The 27341-nt window shown below is 44.8% G+C and overlaps 1 protein-coding gene across 1 annotated transcript in view; it reads left to right on the top strand.

Annotated features, from left to right (window-relative positions):
* The first annotated feature begins 453 nt into the window (after positions 1-453).
* Positions 454-27341, top strand: part of LOC108318111 (core histone macro-H2A.2) — a 58573-nt gene continuing 31685 nt past the window's right edge. Inside the window, exons 1-2 of the mRNA XM_017548887.2 lie at positions 454-620; positions 23367-23597. Coding sequence (XP_017404376.1) covers positions 23426-23597 — 172 coding nt within the window. The 5' untranslated portion in view covers positions 454-620; positions 23367-23425. The remainder of the gene's footprint in view (positions 621-23366; positions 23598-27341) is intronic.

Below are 27341 nucleotides of genomic sequence, written 5' to 3'. Positions count from 1 at the left end.
CCCTATGCTCTCTTCCCAGTGGTGGACACAAACGTTAATGTACTTATTATTTAGGGACATAAAAATATAGAAGGTGGCATTTTTTCGCTTTCCCCTTCTAAGGCTGTCCCTAGAGCTGTCAGATGAACGCCCATGCCACCTTCTCCCACCAAAGGTGGATCCGGCTAACAGGAGACTGGATCGTGAACATACAGCGTCTGTGCCCAGCTCTGGGGAAAGCCTCATCTTAGCAAGTGGCCCTCCTTGCGTCCCACAGATCGGCCCAGTACGGGGAGGCCGCGCGGTTTCACCATTAATGCTCCTGAAGGACAATAGCTCATCAAGCCCCACCGAAAGCCCCGGACCCGTCGCGGAGCCTGGGCTGGCGGGGGATGAGGCTGAGCGACTCCTCCTAGAGGTGGTTATGTGGAGAAGGAGCAATCCCTTCTCCCTCCTCCTCCTCCCCCCCGCTACTATCCGCGGCCCAGAGAACTGCCGCTTGCCGCCATTGACACGCACAGATAGAACCCAAAGAAAGGCAAAGAGTCCTGCCTGGCACCGGCGCCGCGCGGGCCGAACCTGCGCCCGGGGAGGGGCGCGCAGAGGGCACCGGGCGCCCGGAGCAGGTGGCGCAGCACCAGGTGAGCCCGCCATGGCTATGGCATTATTGTTTGGGGGCTCCAGGGTCTGGAAACAAAACGCGCCGCCGGGGCAGTGCAGGGGCCAGGGAGAGCCACCCCTGCCTCTCCCCCGAGCCCCTGCGGGCGCACCTCCAATAGCCGACCCACCTCCTGCAAAAACAAATTCGTAAATCCAGCCGCCCAACTTGCTTCTTTGGGAGAAAAAGGGGGGTCTGCTAAAGAAGTGGTCAAATTCCTGCGGCCAGCGAGGGGCCGGGGGCATCGAGGGCAATGAGGGAGGGAAGGAGGAGGAACGCTGGGCTCAGCGGCGGGCCCCGGGCGAGGCTGGACCCGGAGGAAGCGGAGGGCTCCTGGGAATGCGGAGTTTGGGGCGCAGGAGCGGGAGGAGACAGGCACCCGGCCGCTGAGGGGCACTGGGCGAGGGGTGGGGGGCTGCTCAGGGCCCGAGGGAGCCCGGGGAGGGCCGCTCGGGGGCCTCGGAGGGTGCCGGGGCAGGGCGCCTGAGGCTCCGGGCTGACAATGGAGGGGGCGCAGAGCAGCCGGGCGGAGGGAAGGGACCCGGGTTCGGGGGCGGGCAGTCCGGGGAAGGTCAGGCCGGGGACGCCGGGCGGCGGGGCTAGGGCCGGGGGCTGCTGCGCCTACACCCGAACACCGCGGGCGGGCGTGCGCCCCGGGGCCGGCGCGGAAGAGGGTGCGGGGCCGGGCACTCCCCTCCGGTTCCCTTTCCGGGGCGCCCGGTGCCGACGCGCCGCTGCGATTTCACCGAGAAATGGCGGCCTCGCCGTGGCTCGCCCGGGTAGTCTGGCTCTCGCTTTGCGCGGGAAAAAATAATAATAAAAAAAAATAAGGGAAAAGGGAATAAAAGTAAACTGGCTGCGGCGCTGGAAAGGGCTCTGCCGGGATCGGGGCGCCGTGCGTCTTGCTGGCGGGGCGCGGCGGGTGGGGACCAGCCCTGCTTCCCTCCCCGGGCTCCCAGCCTGCAGCCCCGGCGCACCCCAACCCCAGCCCGGGCAGCCCACCCCTGATCGCCCGTGGGTGTCCTCCCCCGCCTTTCCTCAGGGGGGCGCCCTCGGCTCCTGCCCTCTTTGTTCCTTACAACAATGGCCAAAGGGACATTGGTTCCCAAGGGCCAAATGAGCATCCTCCAGGAGTTTCCCATCGCCTGCAAGGGGCCTCCGTGGGCCTGACTGAGGCCTGATCCCTGCCTGGGTTTTTTGGCAATGGCCCTGGATGAGTGAAGGGAAGAAAGGGGCCAGAAGAAATGGGCTGAGAACCCAAAGCGCGGGGCCCTGAGTGTTTGAGGGGGCGCGATGGGGAGCCGCAGCTCCGCAGCCCTTATTATAAGGCCAGTTCCCCTATCACAGCAGCGCTGGGACAGAAGGTGACCATCCAGCCTCTGTCCAGCTCAGGGGAATTCAAAACAAGGACCCAGTTCTAAGCCCCACAGACCCCAGGATCCCCTAGGGGCGATCAATCCACCACGGCAAATGGTTTCCTCACTTTTCTCATTTGTGTTTGTTTTGAAATCCAATTGTCCCCTCCCTGGGCTGCACAGTTGCTACTGAAACGGTTCAATAGGTGAGAGAAAAAGAAAGCATTATTAAGATCGAGAAACGTGCCTTCGTCTGTGATATTCTGAACCACAAACTAAGCTACACATAATTCTCAATCCGTTTTAAAACTCTTCGTATTTTCAAACTAAGTGTTCAGAGCTCCAAGATTTGGAAACATGCTGGTGATTTTTAGAATTATTTTAGCCTAAGATTATCATAAAAATATATGAGGTGCTTCGCGGTGGAAAACTTTATCTTGAGTCGCATAATTCGCATCTTCATAACCCCTCTTTCCTGTAGCTAAATTTCCTTTTAAAATATGCCCAGTTCTCCTCTTGTCCCGTTTTTCCTACCCTACCATAGTTACACCTCACCTGGATCCATTAATTAATCGTCAAACTTTACACATTATTAGTGGTTTCCTCTAATCAAAACTCCATAAAAGAAATTACCTCTTTGGATCCAGAATGCCCCAAGCACTCTGACCCGACTCCCTCTCCATTCCATCCTCTGTCTGGTTCCCAGGGTTTTTAAGGCGCCTCTGGTCTGCCGTTTCCCAGTGGGTGGGACACCCTGCTAGCTATTGTCTGAAACAACCACATCTGTTTTCACTGCCTCCTGCCAGCAGAACAGGAGGTGAGACCTGTCTCAGGCAACTTTAAATGAAAGATATCTGTAACTTGTTCAGGGGAGGGATGTGCAAAAATTCAGCCAACTTTCTTAAGAATGTTTTTCAACCTTAAGAAATAGCCTCCAAGTTAGATGCAGTCTTGGTAAATGGAAAGTATGTTGCACAGAGATTAACAAAGAACTCGTGGTTAGAGTTTCAACAAACACTTACTGAGCTCCAATTCTTTTGTTGTTTGTTTCCTTGTTGTTTTGAGATGGGGGTATCTTGCTATATTGCTCAGACTGGTCTCAAACTCCTGGGTTCAATGGATCCTCCTGTCTCAGACTCTTGAGTATACACCAATTCTTAAACATCTCTAGACAGGGAAAGAAACAAAATATGAGGGAGTCATGGGCCTCTCTCTCATAAAGCTTACAACCCCAAGCCGAGGAGATAAAATATACATGCAGGTAAAACAAGGTAAAAAGTGATTTTGGCAAGCTAGTGGGAAAACCGGTACTTTCCTATACTGCTGACTGATGTGTAAATTGATATAACCAATTGAAAGAGCAGTTTGACACTCTAAAATTAATAATATGCACATTCTGCGACCGAGCATTCCATTTCTCAGTATGTCACCCAAAGAAGGAGGCATACACGAGCTCAGCATGTATAAGGATGTTCCTTGCAATTTTGGTCGTTCTGAAGAAGAAAACAGCCTAACAGTCATCAACAGGGAATGGCTAAATAAACTCTGGTGCATCTGTCTTCTAGAATATTAGGCAGCAGTTCAAAAGAATGAAGCAGATCTGTATATATCAAAACAGAAAAAGATCACCAAGATAGACTATTAATGAAAAAAGCAAATTGCAGAATAGTACATACTATATGGTACTATTGATATAAAAACAAAATAAAATTATAAATTTCTATAAGTAAAAATGCATACAAAATGGACAGAAAAGTGTAGAAGATGCCCACTAAAAGAGACAAAAACTAGAAGAATTGTCAGGAAGGGCTTTAGCCCTATCTTTAATACCCATCCGTAACCATTGTTCAGGTTGAAGGGCGAACTAAAAGAACCCTCACAATGTTTTTTTATTGCATGAGTCTGTGCCTATCTTAGATAAATAACATTTGAAGTTCTATAATTTGTTTTTTTGTTTGTTTTGTTTTGTTTTGTTGAGATGGAGTCTCACTCTGTTCCCCAGGCTGGAGTGCAGTGGCGCAGTCTCAGCTCACTGCAACTTCTGTCTCCTGCCTCAGCCTCCCCAGTAGCTGGGACTACAGGCTTGTGCTGCCACGTCCGGCTTATTTTTTGTATTTTAGTAGAGATGGGTTTTCACCATGTTGCCAGGATAGTCTTGAACTCCTGAGCTCAGGCAGTCTGCCCACCTCAGCCTCCCAAAGTGCTGGGATTACAGGCGTGTGCCACCGTGCACAGCCAAGTTCTGTAATTTGAATTAATGTATGTCTTGCTTGGATAACTAAATACAAGTAATAATTTAAAAGTGGTTGATAATACGCAATGAAAGTCACAAAAACATTACTACAACAATTTGTAAAGGGAGAAGAGAGTTTTGGACTTGAAGGGAGGGTGTTGGGCTAGGCTTCGTAGGGAACGTGGCAGGGTTTGGATGCAGACGGGGGTGAGGGAGCCAGGCTAGTGGAAGGAAGCTTGATGCCAATCCTGTGTTCTAGCTAGTCCTCTTTCTTTAACATGATTATGAGATTCTCTTGCAAGGCTAAGAGTCCCGGCCTGGCCTGCCCTGCCAAGGTTCAGGTTGAAGGGTGAACTAAAAGAACCCTCACAATGTTTTTTTATTGCATGAGTCTGTGCCTATCTTAGATATGTAGAAAAAAGAAAAAAAAAACCAGTAGAGAAGTATGTGAGTTCTAATATGGTATTGGAAGATCATGTTTTTAAAAGGAATACAGTGAAAGCTTGAAGATATAATTTTTTCCCCAATATACACTGGGATGTATATTGGGAATCAGATTGGACGAAAAGATAAGTCTTTGGGAGGATAATTTATTTCCCCCAAAAAAACACAAAAGGGACTTTTTAAAACAAAATATTTAAGGCTGGTGTCATTTATTCATACCTTTATTGAAGGAATATTTATTGAATACGACTGTGACCTAACACTAAATGCTAGGTGGCATCTGGGGGTAAAACATGAAACAGCATGTCGGAAGTACAGCTCAGTTGCAGCAACTGGGGTAAAGGGGTTGGTTCTAGTCTGGTCTCACAGTCCATGGACAAGTCATTCAATGAGCACACTCCCCTCCAAGCCATTCCTTTCGTTGTAGCTATATTTGGGGGGCGGGAGAGTGCTGAATGATTGATCACTCAAGTCCCTTTCAGTTTTAGGTCATGATTTTGTGAAATCCTGTGATTTCCAACATTGCAATGACTATGAATTACCAGGCAGATGGAATTTGGAGAATACAGGATTAGACTGAGGGGATCTGAAAGTGCCCAGCCTTGGGAAAAACAAAACTATTTGCCATCATGAGGGTTCTCAGTAGATGATGGCTCTCGGGGTTTTCCGAGAGTTAAACTTTCATTACTACCCCTTTACACCTGCTCCTCATACACACAACCTCAAGCACTGTAGTAATTGTAGCACTTGGTTTTGAAATAGAGGGACAAGAGGCAGAAATATGCCCAAGAAAATGTCAGACTGCATTTCAGGAAAGTAGTTCTCCATAATGGTTTCTTTTGTGGAAATAAATCAAAGTAGTTAATGCTTATTAAATGTCTACTACCCGCCAGGTACTTTTCAAGCACCTTACATGTATTAACTCATTTAATTCTGACAGCAGTCCTATAAGTAGGTACTATAATATAACTACACCCATCTCAGAAAAGAAAAGGGAGGTGAAGAACATGCCCAAAGTCACCACACAAGGAACTCCAAGCCCAGCAGCCTGACCCCAAAGCCCTACATCCTTATGCCCACATGGTAAGAACAAGGAGCTGCTAGCTTTCCAATGATTCTCAGATGACATTCAGCTTAATATTTGTGGATGCAAATTTTTATTTTCAAAACTGATTTGTTTCACTACTTTATCTGACTATGACAAATGAAAGGAAGAATATGAGACTGAGCCACAGAACTCTGTATTTTAAACTGTCTTGTCACAAAGTATTAAATAAGATAAATTTGGTGGTTTCTCTGAAGCCCTTACTGTTCATTTATCCATCTCACCATCCATCATACTTCCCCGATTTATTTGACTGGCATTGCCAATTTGGACTTGGAATGGAGTAAGTAATTCAAGTCAAAATTCTCATGCTTTGACAGAAATGTGTATGGAAATATGCAAAGACCACCGGGGTACAGACATCTACTCCAGCTAACTCGGTGATGTCAGAAGAGTTAGAGACACTGACCACGTTTCTTTACACAAAGTTACAACACAGGATCTGGTCAAAGATTTGGGGGTTGTTTCTGGATATCAAAGGCAGTCCTGATGATAGAGTTTAGATGCTTAAATTTGGGATATTTCTATGACAACAGGATAAAAGTAGCATAAGATAAAATCAAACGTACCCTGGAACCCAGGCCCTGTGCTGGCTGGGCTGGCAATGACAATGGTGTGTGTGTGTGTGTGTGTGTGTGTGTGTGTACACCCAGAATTTTGTAACTTGTATTTTGCATTGCTGCCTTCACTGCTCAATGAGACCATTAAAATTAAACAGTGGTGGTAGACCACAAAGAGGCAAACCCCAATAACTTATGCAATATGCCACATAAACGTTTAGGTCAGGTGGTAATTCACTGGGTTGGTAAACTTCCAAATTGAGCTTTCTTGCAGAATTTCAATGAAGTGATCATTGGCCTAAGTCCCCCCACCTGCCCCATCACCACTAAACTGAATTTTCACCTCAGCTGTTCCGTGGCAAACACTGCAGATTATTGTCTTGGGGTGGAGAAAAGGCAGTCCTGGATAGAAAAATCAAACCGATTCTCTCAGGTCCAGTTTTTCTTTTCTGTGGTTATCCTGGGTGATGAAATAGCGACTTCAAAGGAAAGATCCTGCGGATATGACTTATCTCTCCTGGTTGCTCCACCTCTGTGAATGTAAGTGACAGTTGGGGCTCAGAGGGGACATATTTTGAGCATCTTACAGGTTGGAGAGGACCTCAGAGGTGAGAAGGTGCAAGGGTTCTCAGGTGGGGCCCCACAGAAGCCAGCACTTGTTGCAGGCCCAAGGCAGGAAAGGTGGGAACCAAGCTGCTGAAGTTCCCAGGCCCCTGCCCACTCCAGCCAGCCAGGACAGCTCCCCTTCCATCTGTCTTATATATTGGAGCTTACAGAAAAAAAAAAAAATTTTTTTTTGAGACAGAGTCTCACTCTGTTGCACAGGCTGGAATGCAGTGGTGTGTTCTTGGCTTACTGCAACCTCTGCCTCCCGCGTTCAGTGATTCTCCTGCCCCAGCCTCCTAAGTAGCTGGGATTACAGATGTGCGCCACCACACTGGGCTGATTTTTGTGTTTTTAGTAGAGACAGGGTTTCACCATGTTGGCCAGGCTGGTCTTAAACTCCTGACCTCAAGTGATCCACCCACATCCACCTCCCAAAGTGCTGGGATTACAGGCGTGAGCCACCACGTCTGGCCTCCTACAAATTTTTGTTCAAGCAAAAGGGTAAGCCCTAAGAGGTCTACAGATTTGCCTACAGGCCACAGCTAGTCACAGCCAAACTGGAGACTCCCTCCCTATGGTCCACCGCATCTTCCATTCTACCACCTTGATGTCCGCTTGAACTTTGGCAGGTTTCACCCACAGAGGAGATGATGTGGTGTGGTGTGGCCAGTGGTAGCCCTTAGCTGAAGCAGCTGATACAACATGCTGGGACCGGGAGCTACAGGGGACCCACACATGCATAACCAGGGAGGAGCACTGCCTGTCAGCAGCACAGAACACAGAGATGCAGCAAAAGACCCAAGCCACTTTTCCCACAGTGCAGCCACCTGCTGTCCGTCCTGCACCAACAGCAAGGCCGGGGATGGTGGCTCACAACTATAATCCCAGCAGTTTGGGAGGCTGAGGCGGGCAGATCACTTGAAGTCAGGAGTTGGAGACCAGCTAGCCAACATAGTAAAACCCTATCTCTACTAAAAATACAAAAATCAGCAGGGCGCAGTGGTGGGCATCTGTAATCCCAGCTACTTGTGAGGCTGAGGCAGGAGAATTGCTTGAACCAGGGAGGCAGAAGTTGCAGTGAGCCAAGATCACACCACTGCACTCCAGCCTGGGAGACAGAGCAAGACTCTGTCTAAAAAAAGAAAAAGAAAAAAGGACAGACAGCAAGAAAAACTGGGTAGGGAGGTGCAGGCAGAGGAAAGGATGGAGGAAGAGGGGTTCCAGAACAGTCTGTTGCTCTAGCTTTAAGGGCAGACAACTGGCCCCACTGATGTACTGAGTTGCTTAGCAAACACGGATGTCTCTGGAAGCCCCTGGTGGATCGGGCACACCAAGGTGTACAGCCCAGCTGCTCTCTGATACTGAGACATTCATCTGGCCCCTAAGGGTGCTCCCACACACCCCCACTCCCACCTGGGAAGTTATCTTGGCTCAGACAAAGCCAGTGCCCTGCTCGGGGAAGTAAAGAAGGCACTGCTTATAACCATAAACTGCACTACTAATTTGGATCTGTTAGATTTGCAGAAAACAAGATAGTTTTCCTACTATTATACTTGATAAAGAGTTTATTTAAATTAAAAGAAAATACTGGTCAGGCCAGGCTCAGTGGCTCATGCCTATAATCTCAGCACTTTTGGAAGCTAAGGTAGGAGGGCTATTTGAGCTTAGGAGGTCAAGGCTGCAGTGAGCTATGATTGGGCCACTGCACTCCAGCCTGGGTGCCAGAGACCCTGTCTAAAAAAAAAAGAAAAAGAAAATACTGGTTTAAAGAAACCAGACTACCTTGTCTTTTTATGAAGGCCGTCAGCATGTTACATAAAGTTTATTCTTTCTCCCCAAAACCATTCAACAAGGGCATGAGCTAAGGAGTTTTTCTTTCTTTCCTCTCCTCCCTCCCGGGATCCCAGTATAATTTTAAATATTGTTTATGGGAATCCCACTGTTCCTATTTGTCAGGCCTCGAAGAACAAAAAGGCAAGAAAGGACCAGGTTGGACCCACTGGGGGTGTTTTTGTTTTGTTTTCTGTGAATGAATACATTCGGAAAGGCAAACTGGTTCATTTTCTGGTTGGTTTTCTGCAGGAATGCATTGCTAACCCAAAGTCAAAGAAAACTAAAATTATGTTTATTCATATCTCATCCAAGTACCACAGGTGGCCAAACATATTTATATTAGAAAATAGCGTAAGGCTAATAATAAAGAAGCAACCTACAGTATAGATCAACAACTTCTGCTTTTCTCTCTTTTAAAACAACCATAGCTCAAGTTCAGCAGAGACAACAAAGCATGTTAAAATGTCCCAGTATCCTGCAGTAGCAACAGCTATCCTAAATCGGCCCCATAAATGCCGCCACCCCTTGTCACACTCCTCTAGAGTGACCGCACATGCTCTGTCTCTGAATTACAAAGAATGAGCCTGCAGTCATACTTCCCCCTCCACGACGAGACTTGAAACACTATTTTAAAAGGGAATGATTTGTTATCCAATAGCATAATTTAAATAAATTGGATTAATGCTTGGTTCTAACATTCATGGTTGGTTAATTTGGTTAATTTGATCGGCATGTCATTTTGATGAAGCTGCATTTGATATAGCCCTTTACACTATAAATTGTTAATGTGCTTTAACATATAGGACGATAAAATTATTGACTATTCTCATTCACTTAAAGGTGGCCTTGAAAGAAAATGGTTTGGAAAGTATTACTTGTACAATAATGATTTGCCCTTGGAGTTCATAAATGGAAGTGTAATAGACCCAGTGATTTAGCTTGTATTACTGAAAATGGTTTTTACAACTACCAAATAATGCTAACAAACTATTATTATTTTAATACAGTACTTAGGGTAACACACCAAAAAAAAACAGTCAAACTCTATTAGGTGGGAAGCTAAGATTTTTTTCATACCCTTTAAAATATATTTCTATGTATAGTTAATATATTTTATATTGAATCCCCTCATTTGCTACCTAGTTTTGTTTTATTTCATCTCAATTTATTCTCCCAAAGGATTATTCTGAACTGACAGAGTAAAGATGCTTCACTGCAGTGTCTCCATCACTTTTCATAAATATTTACAATATAAAATATTCTGAAGCACAATACAGGGATAAAAATGAATAAATTGAATAAATTTCAGCAATCTTAAAACAGTACACGAGTCCATTAGGGATGACACTGTGAATTTCATGTTCATGAAAACAATGTTTAAATTTTTTTTTTAATTTCAATTCCATCATTAAAAAGCTCTAAGGTCTCTTATTTCTAGATTTAAAATAATGTATGATGAAAGCATTTTGATTTGCATACTTCTGAAGAGAATGATCCGAAAGAGTGCTTTAAAATAAGCTGTCTTGTGATTCTAGATCCTTTGTCAAGGTGATTCATTGGTAAGACCAAACCCCACCTGTGACACCCTGGCCTATAATTACAGCTCCCAATCCTCAAATTACTGACTGCTCTCTCTTTTCAAAAGGCTCCTTGCAGAAGCTTGACTGTAGGAAAAAATGGTCATTTAAGTCAGGATGCTGTTGTATGTTCTCACTCATAAGTGGGAGCTAAGCTATGAGGGTATAAAGGCATCAGAATGACACAATAGACTTTGGGGACTCATGGGAAAGGTGGGAAGGGGGTGAGGGATAAAAAACTACAAATCAGGTTCAGTGCACCAAAATCTCACAAATCACCACTAAAGAACTTACTCATGTAACCAAATAAAAAAATTAACAGAAACAAAAAAATTAAAATAAAAAATCAGATGCTGGAGGCGAATAGTGGCCCACCTTACCTTTCTGGCTGGCCAAGGGTGTGTTCCAGCCCTCCTCAGTTTACAAAAAAATTAAAATGTTGAGAAGTTGAGGTGTAAAATATGGCCCACTGGTTGTCAGCTCTTTATATTTCAAAAAGAAATTATTTGAATAAAAAGAAAATATTGGTTGAAAGAAACCAGACTATTTTGTCTTTTGATGAAGGCCATAGGGTGTTAAGTAGAGTTTCCTGTTTCTCACCAAAACCAACTCATTCAATAAGGGCACGTGCTAAGGGATCGCCCGTCTTTCCTCTGCTCCCCCTGGGATCACAGTTTAATTTTAAATATTGTTTATGGGAATCTCACATGCTGCAATTGTGCAAATACAGACACACTGAGTTGGATTCTATTTTATTAAGGACTCTTTATCATCTATTGATGCAAAATTTTATATTCAATTATCTCAAGATCCGTTCATTTTCAGTGACTCATCTGGTGATGAAGGTGATCTTAACTTTTTAACATTACATTATTACTCAATTATAAAACAGTTGAGCTATTTCTCTTCAGCAGCATACTCATTTCTAGGCTGATCCATAAATGAGATTTGTTAAAATGACATTTTCAGTTTCCAGTTCAAAATGATGGACTGAGCACATGTGCTTTCTTTCAACCCCCTCCTCTCCAGAGCCACAGAAATAATGGTAAAGAAGTACAAATAAAATAAACAATAACAGAGGGCCAGGGGCTGGCCCTGATGTTAGCCATCAGCAGATGGGAGATTTCAAGAAATTTCCAGAAGACTGAAAGTGCATAAGAGCATATGTACGTCACAGGGGAAGCCACAACTGAGAGCAAAGGCAAGAGGGAACTGCAGGGAAGGTGGGGAGGGTGAGAAGTGGGGACTCACTGAAGGTCTGTTTCCAGGACAGCTCCATCAATTGTCCTTTCTCCCTCCTATACTACTGGAAGAGTTCCCAGCAATTTGGTGTTTAGCCCTCAAACTAACAATCTGAGAGTTCTCTAAAGCAATAAAACAACTACAAGAAACCTGCCAGGTGGCTCATGTCTGTAATCCCAGCACTTTGGGAGGCTCAGGCGGGCAGATCACCTGAGGTCAGGAGTTCAAGACCAACCTGGCCAACATGGCAAAACCCCATCTCTATCAAAATACAAAAATTAGCCAGGCGTGGTGGCAGGCACCTGTAGTCCCAGCTACTTGGGAGGCTGAGGTAGGAGAATCACTTGAACGGGGCCAGGGGGTTGGTGGCACAGAGGTTGCAGTGAGCTGAGATCAGCCACTGTACTCCAGCCTGGGCAACAAGAGCAAACTTCGTCTTAAAAAATATAAAAATAAAAAAACTACAAGGTATATGTAGAATTTCTAGGATGGATATCACTCCACAAAATAAAGTTCCTCCCTCATTCTGACATTTGGGGGTTCTCAGTTCTTAACTAGACACCCTAAAGCTATGCCTGCTGATATGGCTTGGCTGTGTCCCCACCAACATCTCAACTTGAATTGTATCTCCCAGAATTCCACATGTTGTGGGAGGGACCCAGGGGGAGGTGACTCACAGGGGCTGGAATTTCCTTTGCTGTTCCCGTAATAGTGAATACGTCTCACGAGACCTGATGGATATCAAGGGTTTCTGCTTCTGCTTCCTCTCATTTTCTCTTGCTGCTGCCATGTAAGATGTGCCTTTTGCCTCGCACCGTAATTCTGAGGCCTCCTTAGCCATGTGGAACTGTAAGTCCAATGAAGCCTCTTTTTTTTCCCAGTTTCGGGTGTGTCTGTATCAGTAGCGTGAAAATTGACTAATGCAACTAACTAGTTCCTAACTGGACACCCTAAAGCCATGCCTGCTAATTGGCATGCCCTGCACACACACCCAGAGGTCCCAAACAGGAAGCATGCCTACCAATGGTTGAAGCAAGCTCTTCTATCTGCCTATAATCAACAACCTTGTCCTTCTTTTTTTTTTTTTTTTTTTTTTTTTGAGACAGAGTCTCACTTTGTTGCCCAGGCTGGAGTACTTGAAAAAAGATCATTGCAGTGGCACGATCTTGACTCACTGCCATCTCCACCTCCCAGGTTCAAGCAATTCTCCTGCCTCAGCCTCCTGAGTAGCTGGGATTACAGGCCACCAAGTCCCGCTAATTTTTGTAGTTTTAGTAGATACTGGGTTTCACCATTTGGCCCAGCTGGTCTAAACTCCTTACCTCAAGTGATCTGCCCACCTTGGCCTCCCAAAGTGCTGGAATTGCAGGCATGAGCCACCTCGCCCAGCCTTGTCCTTCTTTCTTAAATACAAATGCATAACCAAAGATCACCAGACATTTAAGAAAAGCCAACATGAAAGATGAAAATCAACCAATCAATAAATAGAACAATTGCCTGATAAAACAATTTAGAGAACAGAAGATAAATTTATTATAATTAGTTTCAGAGAGATTTGAAGGCATGGTGCATTCATAAAAGAACAGAATGCTATAAAAAAGGAATAATTGGAGAACAAAAAAAAGCTCTTGGAAATTAAAAATATGATTACCAAAATTAGATAAAGACTGAAGAAAAAAATAGAAGAAAAAAAATAAGAGACTTGGAATATTAATCCAGGAGATGTAATACCTGGTTTACAGGAATCTCAGTAAGAGACAAATAAAGGGGGTATTGGGAGAAATAAAGAAAATGGCAGTGGACTAAGTGGGGAGGGATAATCAAATACATAATAGAAAAAAATTCCATGTTATAAAAATCATAAGTTTTCAGGTTGAACCAACTTATTGCCAAATGCCGAGCAGGGCGAAGGGGGCTTGGCAATGACTTCAAAATATTGAAGCAAAATGATTTTGACACTAAAAATGATAATCCCCACTAAATGATACCCTAAAGATCACTCAAATAAGGTAGTTATGTTTGTGTAAGAAAACAAAGTTTAGGCCAGATGTGTTGGCTCATGCCTGTAATGCCAACACTTTGGGAGGCTGAGGTGGGAGGATCTCTTGAGGCCAGGACTTCCAGACCAGCCTGGGCAACATAGCGAGACCCCCAACTCTACAAAGAGGTACAAAAAGAAAAAAATAGCTGGGTGTGGTACACACCTGTAGTCCTAGCTATTCAGGAGGCTGAGGTAGAGGATTGCTTCAGGCCAGGAGGTCAAAGAGAAGGAGGGAAGGAAGGAAGGAAGAAAGGGAGGGAGGGAGGGAGGGAGGGAGGAAAGGAAGGAAGGAAGGAAGGAAGGAAGGAAGGAAGGAAGGAAGGAAGGAAGGAAGGAAGGAAGGAGAAAAGAAGAGGGAGGAGGGGAGAGAGGGAAGAAGGCAGGCAGGCTAGGAAGGAAGGAAGGGAGGGAGGGAGGGAAGGAAGAGAGAGAGAAAGAAAAGGAAAGGAAAGGAAAGAGTTTACTAAGAAAGAAAGTTTACTTCCCTGTCCTGTTTTTGAAGAGTGACATCAGGTGGATATCAACAAAACAAGGGAGAAAACCAAGAGAGAGAAAGTCATAGGGCCAAGGATGAACAGAGAGGATAGGTCCTGGAAAGACCAGTCCCAGGATGATTGCTGGCTAAAATAACTCCCATTAGAAATTGGAGCTGGAGGTCAGAGGGCTTTCAGAATAAATCCTCTGCAAAGGGTTCTCTGGAAAGAATGGGGCCTCTGCAAAGAACAATGCAATTGAGAAGCTGAGTGATTTTGAGGACATGGTAAAGGAACATCTTTTGTCAACACAGAAAAATACAGTCCGTATTCCTATTTGTGAATTTGCCTACATGCTAAATGTATTTGGAACCCCCAAAATCAATACTTGCGGCACTTTCCCGGTCATTCTAGGACATGCACGTGCACAGAGCAGCAAAACCTCTTAGCCGCCACAAGCACACCTTCCCAGCTGAGGTTGCACCAGGTGACTGACTGCCTTCTTGTTTCAGCTCATACTACAGTCTAGTGCCCTTTCCATGCCCTATTTAGTGCCATGTTTTTTGCATGTTTGTGCTTTTTTTTTTTATGGTGATTTTGCTGTTTAGAATGGCCCCCAGGTATAGTGCTGAAGTGATATCTAGCATTCCTAAGTGCAAGAAGTCCATGATGTGTAAGCTTCATTCAGGCATGTGTTACAGTGCTGTTGGCCGTTGAGCTCAATGTTAATGAATCAACAATATCTGTTAAACAAGGTGTCCTGAACATAAACACACATGAAACAAGGTTAAGTATTGATTAGCTGATGAGATGTGACCAGAGGCTTGCAGGAGCCTAACTCTGTATTTCCCCTAAGAGCAATTTTTCAGTTTTTACCAATTCTGTGTTTCCGGCTACTTTGTAGAACATGACTACCCTATATATTGAGAATCAACTATAATTAGTGACTTCAGGGTTAGAAAGGAAGCTATGCAAGAAAGATGTGGTCCAAATGTGAAGTCACAGAAAATGCAGAATGATTTTGAAGATCAGGTTTTCAGAACAAAAAAAAAAAAAAATTCATCGTGAGGACTCAAGGATTCCAGTGCTGGACCACGGGATGGAACTGTGATGCTAGCATCACACTTGATTCTGCAGAGAATATTTACAAATGTGATCCTAGCACTATACTCAACTGCAGGGAGCAATATTTAGAAAGTCTTAACCATGTAAATGGCATTTAACCTTCAAAATAAATCTAGAGTCAAAATGTGGATGATTTTGTGATTATGGAATAAAATATAAATGTTATGAACTAGGACAACAGAAAGTATCGAAGACGAAGTAGAGTTTAGGAAGCTGATATAGGGAGGAGAGGACCAGGGGAAGGTGAAGGGCTCATATCCTCGTCTCATATGACGAGGATATGAGAGATAATGCCCAAAGTTGATGACGTGAGAAACAGGGATTGGAGGGTACAATGTTACTTAAAGTTTCCAAGGCAATCAATGGAGGAAATAAAACTGGAAAGGGAACTGTCAACAATTGAAAAGGGAGGAGGAAGGTGGGGTACGGCACAGATAGAGACTGTCTAGAACTGAAAACAGATCAACAAGTGGGGGTATAGACATGAGAGTTTTGGAGTTGGCCACTAGAACTGAAATTAACACTTGTTGCCTGTACTTGTCTCTATAAATGAGACAGATGAGTGAGAAACTGTTGCTTTTCATTTTATACATTTTCATTCCTTTTTGCTTTTTCTTATTATGTGCAAATATTCCTTAGATTTAAAGATAAGCTCAAAATATTTAAATAACTTCTTTACCTTTCTTATTTTCCTTGCTTCAGGGTAACCTGGAGGAAGACAGAAGTAGGTTTCAGCTTGTTGGTGGTGGGCCCTGACACAGAAGTTCCCTCACTTGCTCAGAGTTCTTAGTGTCTCCAGCATGTTCTTGATACCACCAGAGCAGAGCAGATGCCTGCCTGTTCCATTTGTGAAGTGTTTAGACCCAAACAACTTAATACGTATTCATGTTCTAACACTGTACTAACCGTTTGGGAAAATAATATGTATGAATTAAAAGAAAAAAGTATTTTTATTTTATTCTTAAGTAACTGCAATGAATTACAAGTAGGATGTGTACAGCTGTTGGGCACTGCACAGGTAATCAAGCTTGGAGTCAGATTGGACACCCTCATTTTCGGTTCTGTATTTACTTTTACCCGACACTTGCTGTTAATCACAGCAACAGTCAAAAATCCAGCTTTGCAAGAAAAAAAAAAATGGTATCATCAAAAGGAACTTAGTGTACCCTACTGTTGAAACTGAAGCCATTGGGAGTTGGTAGTGGTGGGGTTCCATGGCTGTTTTCAAGGGAAAGCTTAAACCTTCCTGCAGCGCTCCTGTGGGTTTGCTGATTGCCCCAGTGTATCCTGGTGCACAGTTTGGGAACCATGGCTCTAACATCTATTTGAAACTTCGTTTTGGTCTGTCAGGCAACTTCATAGGAAAATATTATAGGACAAGGGTCATGTAAATTTAACATCGAATGTAGTTTCTTGTTCAATAATAAATGCTCCATAAATACTGTCTTACATTGAATCTATGATGCTATCGATTGCAAGATACATATTGACTTCTAGAGACAGTAAAATGTTAAAAAATAAAAGTGCATCATAAAATCAGTGAAATACAGTAGTTATTTGAATAGTCTGGTGTGAGTTTATTGCCCATGTCTGAGTCAATGCTGCAATTTCATATTTACCTGGTGTCATCTATAAAATCTAACCTGTTGGTGTTATTATGGGCTTAAATGCCAAACCTGGAAATAAATCCTGAAACAACAGAGTCTGAATATGCCCTCTTCTCCAGCACACAACACCAGCAATGTGCTTCCCCTGCTCTTCTCCGTGGGGTGGCGGACAAGCAGGAGCCCTGTATTCTCCCTCTTCTTTGAGTCTGGAGTTTTACCTCTCTGTTTCCCACCGCTAACATGCTTAAAATGCTCTGATCCACCCTGCCAGTAATTATGAGACTGTATACCTTGATCTTTCTGCTATCAAAGGACAGGTGCACTGCAGGTACAGGGTGTCTGGTTTTCTCTATATCCCGCGTGCATCTGGGAGGATGGAGCCACCCGAACAGAGCCGCGTGGCCTCCAGGGGACGCCCACACGGTGTGTCTGAGCACACCAAGAGCCGCGTCCAGCCATATTCTCTCTCCAAACGTGTAAACATAGTGTATCGGAGTCCTTAAGTTTTGCCTAATCAGAGCAAAATTATCTTAGAGCAGAGGTAACATTTAAGTACTAGTCTGAAGGAAACAACTTTTCACCTTGCAATAATTCTTATCTCTTTAGACTGTAGACCTACACCGAGACTCAAATTCCCAGGATGTGGATAAAAACCCATTCAAGTTTTTGACTCCTGACTTCCCAAGACAGAATAGAGTTGGAGGAAAGGGTGGCAAGAAGGAAGTTCAGGGTTATAATTTATCGTTTAACGCCAGGCAGAATCCAGCACAGGCTTAGGGGAGAGGTGGTCTTTAGAAAGCAGTGTCCTCTCTGGAGTGGTCCCAGAGGCTCAGCACTTCCTGCCGCGGGTGGGCTCTGGTAGATGTAGCTCCATCAGCCCCTCCTTGCTTCCCCTAGGGATTCCGGGATGTGGTCCGATTCCTGCTGTCAGTGTACAGGGGCCTCACAGCCCTGAGTCCCCGAGGGCCTGGGAGAAGGTGCCTGGCTGCTTAAACCCCACACAAGACCTGAAAAGATGGGTTTGGCAGGCAAGGAGAACTCTCCAGTCCTGCTAAAAGCACATGTATAAGTCAATTCATCTCACACTTAGACCTCAGAAGGAGCTGCGCCCCCACCCAGGGGGATTTCCTCTAAGGCCCTCACCTAGAGGGAAGTCTGGAAGCCACAGAGAGAAAACCTTGTTATAAAGTACCATGTTCGGGATGATTCTTACATTTAGGTACTTTTTTACAATGTGTAGCTGGTATGTTTCTCTACTTGTTCCTACTTTGATTTTCCTTATTTGGCTATTTATCTTCATGAGTGGTGTGTGTGTGTGTGTGTGTGTGTGTGTGTGGTGTGTTTGAGACAGAGTGTTTTGCTCTTGTTGCCCAGGCTGGAGTGCAGTGGCCCGATCTTGGCTCACTGCAACCTCTGCCTCCTGGGTTCAAGCAATTCTCCTGCCTCAGTCTCCAGAGTACCTGAGGTTACAGGTACCCACCACCATGCCTGGTTAATTTTTTGTATTCTTCGTAGAGACAGGGTTTCATCATGTTGGCCAGGCCTGTCTTGAACTCCTGACAGGTGATCCACCCGCCTCGGCCTCCCAAAGTGCAGGGATTACAGGCATGAGCTACCATGCCCGGCCTCTTCATGAATGTTTTAGGCATCTGTCCCCTTAAGTCACTTGCTTCTGTTCTACTCCTACTCCTAATTTCCAATTTTTAGGGCAATTTGTGACTTCTCTTGGCTAATAGTGGGAAAGTCCCTAGGTGGCTTTATCATGCACATCTAGTCATTCTCTGGCTGTTTTGAGAAAAGTGTGTGTGTGTGTGTGTGTGTGTGTGTGTGTGTACACAGGGGGTGTCCTGCCCTTGCAGTGTTTGCACTTCATGCAGCATTCTCTGGTGGAAGCATGGTAGGGAGAGATTAAGACCAGCCAGCATACACCATATTCACAGAGCACGTCCACCCTGTGATGGGCTTTTCGGATGGTTTTCTTGACAACCAGACTTTCTAATCATCCTCCAATCCCACTTACCATTAACTGAGAAAAGCACATAATTGGCTTAGGAGGGTCACTAATGCACCTTTATGAGCCTGTGTAGACTCTTAAGTCTTTAGAACTGACTGCTTAAAGAGCCTAAGCTTCTCTACCAAAATCATGGAAAAGGCCCTTTCAGAAAAATCAGGTGATTTAAGAGCAGAATGACTTTAAGGATGTTAGCAACCTCCCCTGTTTTACAGATGAGGCCACAGAGGCCCAGACAAATACATGTGAAGCTCACATAACTACAGTCACGCATCACTTAACGACAAGGATACATTCTGGGAAATGCATCATTAGGTGATTTTGTCACGGTGCAAACAGCATAGAATGGACCCCAGAAACCTAGATGGCGCAGCCTCCTGCACACCCAGGCTGTGATCACATGACCTATTGCTTCTGGGCCGCAAACCTGCTCAACACGTTACTGTACTGAATACTGCAGGCAATGGTAACACAATGGTAAGTGTTTGTGTCTCTAAGCTTAGAAAAGGCACAGCAAAATACAGTAGAAAATGTAAACAGTAGTACACATGTATAGGTCCCTTGCTATGAATAGAGCTTGCAAGTCTAGAAGTACTCTGAGTCAGTGAGTGAGTGGCGAGTGAATGTGATGGCCTGGGACATTATTGTACGCTACCGTAGACTTTATAAACACTGTACATGTAAGTTACACTAATTTTTTTTTTTTGAGATGGAGTTTTGCCCTGTCACCCAGGCTGGAGTGCTATGGCATGATCTCAGCTCACTGCAATCTCCACCTCCTGGGTTCAAACGATTCTCCTGCCTCAGCCTCCCAAGTAGCTGGGATTACAGGCACCCGCCACCACACCCACCTAATTTTTGTATTTTTATTAGAGACCGGGTTTCACCATGTTGGCCAGGCTGGTCTCAAACTCCTGACCTCATGATCTGCCTGCCTCAGCCTCCCAAAGTGCTGAGATAACAGGCATGAGCCACCATGCTTGGCCAGCTACACTAAAAGAGAATACTTTTCTACAATAATAAATTAACCTTAGCTTACTGTAATTTTTTTAATTTATAAACTTTTTCAACTTTACAAACTTTTTGACTCTTTTGTAATAACACTTAGCTTAAAGCACAAATGCATTGTACAGCTACACATATTTTCCTTCTTTATAGCCTTACTCTATAACCACTTTTCTATTAAAAAAAATTTTTTTTAACTTTTTTAAACTTTTGATAAAAAAATAAATAAGACACACAAACATTAGCCTAGGCCTACACAGAGTCAGAGCCATCAACAACACTGTCTTCCACCTTCACGTCTTGTCCACTGAAAAGTATTTAGGGTCAGTAACACCCACGGAGCTGTCATCTCCTGTAATAATGCCTCCTTCTGGAACACCTCCTGAAAGACCCATTTGAGGCTGATTTACAGATAACTTTGTTTTAAATAAGTAGAAGGAGTACCAGTAACATAGTCATTTCTTATCAAGTATTATGTACTATACATAATTATGTGTGCTACACTTTTATATGACTGGAAGCACAGGTTTACATCAGTGTCACCACAAACACATGAGTAAGGCATTGTGCTACGCCATTAAGATGTCACTGGGTTGTCCGGGTGCAGTGGCTCACACCTGTAATCCCAGCACTTTGGGAGGCTAAGGATGGTGGATCACCTGAGGTCAGGAGTTCAAGACCAGCCTGGCTAACATAGTGAAACCTCATCTTTAGTAAAAATATAAAAATTAGACAGGTGTGGTGGTGCACCGCTATAGTCCCACCTACGCGGAAGGCTGAGGCAGGAGAATCGCTTGAACCTGGGAGGCAGAGGTTGCAGTGAGCTGAGATCACACCACTGCCCACCAGCCTGGGGAACAGAGCAAGACTCTATCTCAAAAAAAAAAAAAAAAAAGATGTCACTAGGTCATAGGAATTTCCTAGCTCCATTAGGACCTCACGGGACCACCATCATATGTGCAGTCATTGGGGGTGCATGACTGTAGTTATGTAGAAGTGGGCTATGCTCAGGACTGCAGTTCCCCAGTCCCGGGCTCCTTCCACTATAGCAAGAGCCACCTCCATTTAGAGCACCACAACCCAGCTAGCAAACATGTGCTGTGTGAGGCTAGGAACTGCTTAGCATTGCTGTCTCTTTCCCCTTTCCTGCTACAGTGCTGCCTAACAGCAGGCCCTCCATATATTTACCTAAAAGTTGCTTGCTTTTAGGTAAATGTTGCTTGCTTCCTCAAAGAGAAAACCTCTACAAGTGGAGGTATGAGAGTGAGCAGCCACAGACAGCAGCAGCACAGCAAATGTGGGAGACCTTGTTTCTTCCAGATGAAGAAACATGATAAAACAACATGGCATCAGATCCTTCTACCTTGCTGTCAAAAAGATAATAGTCTAAGGCACTTTTCTCATCTTTGCTTGTACCTAACTGATGAATAGCTACATCCTTTGATGGCAAAATGACATATAAAATATAAAATAGGGGAGTAGAGAGTAGTAAGCACATTTGAGCATTTTAAATAATGTATATGAAGTATATAATAAAATGCCCCAACTTGACTTATTCACCTCAGGGATAGGTGGCTGTTGAAAAGGGGGTTTGTTGCTAATTTCAGAGCTTTTTATAGTCTCCTTGGTCGTAATGGAGTTATCAGATGCTTTAGAAAATTGAAATCAGTTCAATAAAATCTGTTCATTAAGTAAATCCTGGTTTATATCTATTTCATATTAACCAAGCATTCATTTAGTACCTTCTTCTGTCATATGTTTAGCGACTTTCGTGGGCCTTCCTTTCCTTTGCCATCTCGCCTGTTGGTATGATGACCTAACCACGATCAACAGATAGAACAAATTTCAATCTGTTTCTGACTTTCTCATTTTTCATCTCCAGAGGAAATGGCCCCTGAGAATGCCATTGCCCTTGAGGAAGAGAGCTTTGATATAGTAACACATTTCCTAGAAAATGTGTTTTTCCTTTTCTTTGCTTTTTTGCTCTTGACCGTTTCTCCCTTGCAATTTGCTTTTACTTACTGAAGATTATATTCCATTTGTCAGTTACAATACTCTGTCCACCAACAGATCAAGCCCACCCAAATTCTACTACAATTTTCTAGATTGTGGGTGGGCTTACAAAGACTCTGTCCAGGAATATGGAATTATTTTATCTTCACACAAAAGATAGCTTCCTTAAGCAACAGTGAATGTTTGTCTCTTAGTTCCTTGTGCTGACTTCACCTCTTTGTGCAGACTCTGAATTTTCTCCCCAAAATCAACCTGGATTCCCCATTCCAAGGAACAGAAGCTCAGACTGCACTCTGACCTTTCATCTGCTCTGTCTGCATGCCACGCATATTCAGTAAAACTGCCTCTCCTGGCCTGTTTCCATTTCTAAGAGTGCTACATTATTGCAGGAGTTAGAAAAGTGCCTGGGAAATACACATCAGCTCTCAGTTATGTCTGCCGAAACTAACTGATATGATTTGGCTGTGTCCCCACCCAAAGCTCATCTTCAATTGTTGCTCCCATAATTCCCACATGTTGTGGGAGGGACCCCATGGGAGATCATTGAATCACAGGGGCAGTTTCCCCCATACCGTTCTTGTGGTAGTGAATAAGTCTCATGAGATTTGATGGTTTTATAAGGGGTCTCCCCTCACTTGGTTCTCATTCTCTCTCTTGCCTGGTGCCAATGTAAGACGTGCCTTTTACTTTCCACCGTGATTGTGAGGCCTCCCCAGCCACATGGAATTGTGGGTCCATTAAACTCTTTTTCTTTATAAGTCGCTCGTCTCAGGTATGTCTTTATAATGGGCAAAGTCATGTAGGCCAAGAGGAATTGTAATAGTTTTCTTGTTGTTGCTGGAACAAATTACCCCAAACTTAGGGATTTAAAACAATACAAATTTATTCCCTTATAGTTCAGGGTCAGAAGTGCAAAATCAGTCTTACTGGGTTAAAGTGAAGGTATCGGCAGGACCAATTCCTTCTGGCAGCTTTGAGGGGAGAATCCTCTTCCTTCTGTTCTCACATCTCTTACTGCTCACTCTGATCCCCTGCATCCCTCTTCTAAGGACCCTGGCAATTATGTTAGGCCCAACTAGATAATCTGAGATAATCTCCCCATCTCAAGACCCTTAGCTTACTTCCATCTGCAAAGCCTCTGTCATATAACATAACATTCACAGGTTCTGGGGATGAGGAAATGGACCTCTTTGGGAATCACTGTTCATCTGACCACAGGACCGAGAGCTCTCTATTCAGTGACAGTTTTCTGTGGCCTCTCCTCTTGAGGTCAAGCTGTCTTGGTGAGGGAGGGATGTTTGTGGGTGGGCTTGCCCATGCCCTTCAGAGACCCCAGGCTTGACTCCATGCCTCTTGCACCTACAGTGGCAGCCAGGTTTCAGCCGCCTCCCCGAGGCAGTCAGAGGTGTCACAGTGGTGCCCAAGGGCCATGCCACTGTGCCCAAGGTGTTTGCCAACTACCCTTCCTCAACTCTCATCTTTCCTTTTTTCCTTTTCAGCATTATATTAGTGCCGGGAGGCCACTGTGTCAGCAAGCTGAGAGGGAAACTGAGGCAAGATGTCGGGCCGGAGCGGGAAGAAGAAAATGTCCAAGCTGTCCCGTTCAGCCAGGGCAGGTGTTATCTTCCCAGTGGGGAGGCTGATGCGTTATCTGAAGAAAGGGACGTTCAAGTACCGGATCAGCGTGGGTGCCCCTGTCTACATGGCAGCAGTCATTGAGTACCTGGCAGGTAATGGGGACACGCAGAGGTAACTGCCTGCTCCCAGGTCCCCACTCTCCCCTGGATCCCCCTCGCAGGCTGGGGAGGGATGTTCCGAATTGCTCAAGGCTACTGTGGGTGGTGACAGGGTTGCAACTGGCCTGCTTGGCTAAAGTCAACTTCTGCAGACTTTAGGGGAGAGAAGAGGGCATAGGAAGGACAGATGATCAGCATGGAAGGCAGAGAACTCACAATCAAGTAAGTGGCTCTCCTACACCAGTGCTGCGAAAGATGTAACTTGCTTTAAGCAAATGCAATATATAAATATCCAAGCTCCTGAAGAAAAAGAAACTGCAGGGAGAATGGGAGAGTTGACATTCATTTTATAAAAGGGAGTCTTTTTACACCAAATTGCTCATTAAACATCAGTTTTTCTGGTATATTTAAACTAGGACTCAGTGTCCATAAATAACATTTATCTGATCATCAAAAACATCTTCGGCTGCTGCCATGAAGCCGATGTAATGTTCTAATTTTTCTCTCCTTCACTGAGGTGATTCTCATCTAACAGGGGTGCATAGAAAATAGTTTCCCACATTTGTTGTCAAAGTTCATTTTTTACTGGAAGATGAGATTTTGCTGTGTGTATTCTTTATCTTGGGAACTTTCTCTTTAGCTTTTTTGTTGTTGTTCTCTTATGTCATAAACAGACACCAAACTTTACAATATCAGGGGTGCTTTTTAGAAATATTTGTAAATATATAAATATATATATATACACATATATATACACACACGCAGCCGGGCGTGGTGGCTCACCCCTGTAATCTCAGCACTTTGGTAGGCTGAGGCGGGCAGATCACCTGAGATTGGGAGTTCAAGACCAGCCTGACCAACATGGAGAAACCTCATCTCTACTAAAAATACAAAATTAGTTGGGTGTGGTGGCACATCCCTGTAATCCCAGCTACTCAGGAGGCTGAGGCAGGAGAACCACTTGAACCCGGGAGGCAGAGGTTGTAGTGAGCCAAGATGGTGCCATTGCACTCCAGCCTGGGCAACAGGAGTGAGACTCCATCTCAAATGTATGTATTTATACCATAAGTGTGATTTCATCCCTTGTTGGGTAACAGCCACAAGCAACAATGTCTCTGACTTTGCTCAAGGTCTAGACACCAAGGTTAAGTCCCTTGAGAATTCTGCCAGGTTAAAAAGCAAACCTCCCCAAACTGTCTAACACTGGGGAGGCGAGCCTCACTCATGAAATCCCCTGGGCTTCAGCAGGGCTGGTCCTGTCTTCTATTCCCAGGTTCCTCGTTTCTGCTGGTTCTTCCTCTGTAGGTGCTCAATTCTGCTCTGCCCTCTTAGTTCCCATCACTCACCAACCAGCATTGAGTGGTGAAACGTCCTCCCCCAAAAGCTTCCATCAGGCAGACCTCTGCATTGTGAGCCTTCCTCTTATGAAATGAAAGCTTGCTCCTGAGCTAAAAGTCCTTCACTCCTTTAGGAGGTTGGGGAGAGCTGGAGGGCTCTGAAAATCAATGCTTTTCAAAGTGGGGTCACCCAGGCATCTTGTTGACAAGAACAGGGTGGGACCTGAGACTGCATACCTCAAGCTCCCAGGTGATGCCAATGCTGCTGGTCCAGGGACCAGACAATGAATAGCAAGATTGTAGCTAGTCTTTTAGCCTCAAGCCAAAAGATGTGGGGAATGCTTGTTTAAAATGTAAGTTCCCATCAGGTGCGGTGGCTCACCCTTGTAATCCCAGCACGTTGGGAAGCTGAGGCAGGGGGATCACCTGAAGTCAGGAGTTTGAGACCAGCTTGGCCAATATGGTGACATCCCATCTCTACTAAAAATACAAAAGTTAGCCAGGCACACACCTGTAATCCCAGCAACTTGGGAGGCTAAGGCAGGAAAATCACTTGAACCCAGGAGGTGGAGGTTGCAGTGAGCCAAGACCACGCCACTGCACTCCACCCCGAGCAACAGAACTAGACTCTGTCTCAAAAAATAAAAAAATAAAAATAAATAAAATGCAAGTTCCCGAATACACTCTCAAAGGGTCTGATTCACTGAGTCTGGAGTGAGGCCGAGTAATCTGATGGGAAAACCTCCCAGCTGAGGGAGGGAGAGAACAGACTTTGAGAAGGGTTTATGAAGCTTCAAAACAACCTGTTAGGTGTGTGTCACCCACTGAGACTGGAAGACACTGAGTCACTCAAAGATCCCACAGCTTCCAGATGGGGAACTAGGACTCCCCTAGGGCCCTCAACCTGGAGCCACGCAGTTTGGCTGCACTATGCTGCCCTAATGTTTGTGTGATGAAAATAATTAAGTACTTCTTGTGCCTCCATTTGGCAAAAGTCTAAACCAGTGCATATACAAAATCTGGCCTTTGGAATCCCTGGCATCTCTGTTAGCCTTTGGTTCAGAGGTGTGAGATAGACGAAGCTTACCTGTTCCTGTTCATTCATCCATTCCAAGAGCGTTTGCTGAGCACCTCCACATCGGCGCACACAGTAACTCCTTACGCAGAGTCCCCACAGTAGAATTGGGCCGTTTATACAACGGGTTGAATGTGGAGCGGATGAGCGCCTGCAAGGGTGCCATTGCCAAAGTCCTCCTGCCCCAGCAGTCCCAGAGACCAACACTATCCTGGGCCACGTGGAGGAGGAGGAGGAGGTGACATTGGTCTCCTGAGGCCCAAGCTTGTCCTCTGTATATTTTTCCTCCCTTCTCTGTGCCTTTTCTCTCCTCCAAAGGCAGGCAGGCGCTGAGAGCGCGCAGGCTCAGATGTCAGTTCCAGTCGGGATGACTCACGGACCAGCTGTGTTACCCTAACCTCTCTGAGCTTCAGTTGTTTCCAGAACCAGCTCATTTAACCTCATTCAATGAGCTAATATGTGTGAAACACCTGGCGCATAGGCTGCACTCAATAAGTGGTAATTCTTCTCCTCGCCCCTCTACTAAGAGCTGATAAAATCATTCAGGACAAAGTATAAATGACTAATTCCATTAAGGTGGTGTATTTTCAGGCTGGATTTGCATTTTAATGAGATAAAGCATTTTAATCCAAAGGAATGAATCATATTAGTGGAATTGCAAGCTACTGTTGAGTAAGTGTCATGGGAGAATTTTTAGTCTGTTTTTTTGTTGTTTATTTTTTAAAGAGGTATTCACTGATTTTGTTTAGGGAAGGGGGTCAAAGTGTGGACGCCTCCTGTCAACCTTGAAATGACTTCCACATTCATAAAACAAATCTAGACTGTGCCTCATGTGAATCATTCAGGCCTTGAAGATAGAGTAGAAAAGAGGCCATGTTGGTCCTGCCCCTTGCTGGGCTTACAGCCTAGTGGGGAGGACAAGAATGAAACGCCTCACAGTAAGATCAGGTGTTGTCCAGCAGGGAATGAGAGGAGCTTCGGGAAGCGTGCGTTGGGGGAAGGGCTGCCTAAAATAATGCAAGCGTTGTTAAGACCTAAACCAGGTTGTCAACTCTGCATTTTCTCTTATCGATCGATTTCAAAGCCTGATGACTGGGTCCCACCCCTGAGAGATTCTGGGGTATTTTCTGTGCATCAAGATTCTTAAAAGCTTCCCCAAATGATTCTGATGGCCATCCAGCTGGAGAAGGGAGTCAGCCAGATTCAGGGGGGACGGTGAACTAGGGGAAGATGGTGAGGAAGGTGGGGAATAAGAGAGAAGACTCCAAGTTTAAAGGAGTGTGTGGCCATTTCTTTTCTTCTTTTTTTTTTTTTTTTTTTTTTTTT

This window comes from Cebus imitator, unplaced genomic scaffold (genome assembly GCF_001604975.1).
Source record: "Cebus imitator isolate Cc_AM_T3 unplaced genomic scaffold, Cebus_imitator-1.0 Scaffold215, whole genome shotgun sequence".
In the NCBI taxonomy this organism is placed as follows: Eukaryota; Metazoa; Chordata; class Mammalia; order Primates; family Cebidae; genus Cebus; species Cebus imitator.
This window is presented reverse-complemented; position numbering and strand designations above follow the sequence as displayed.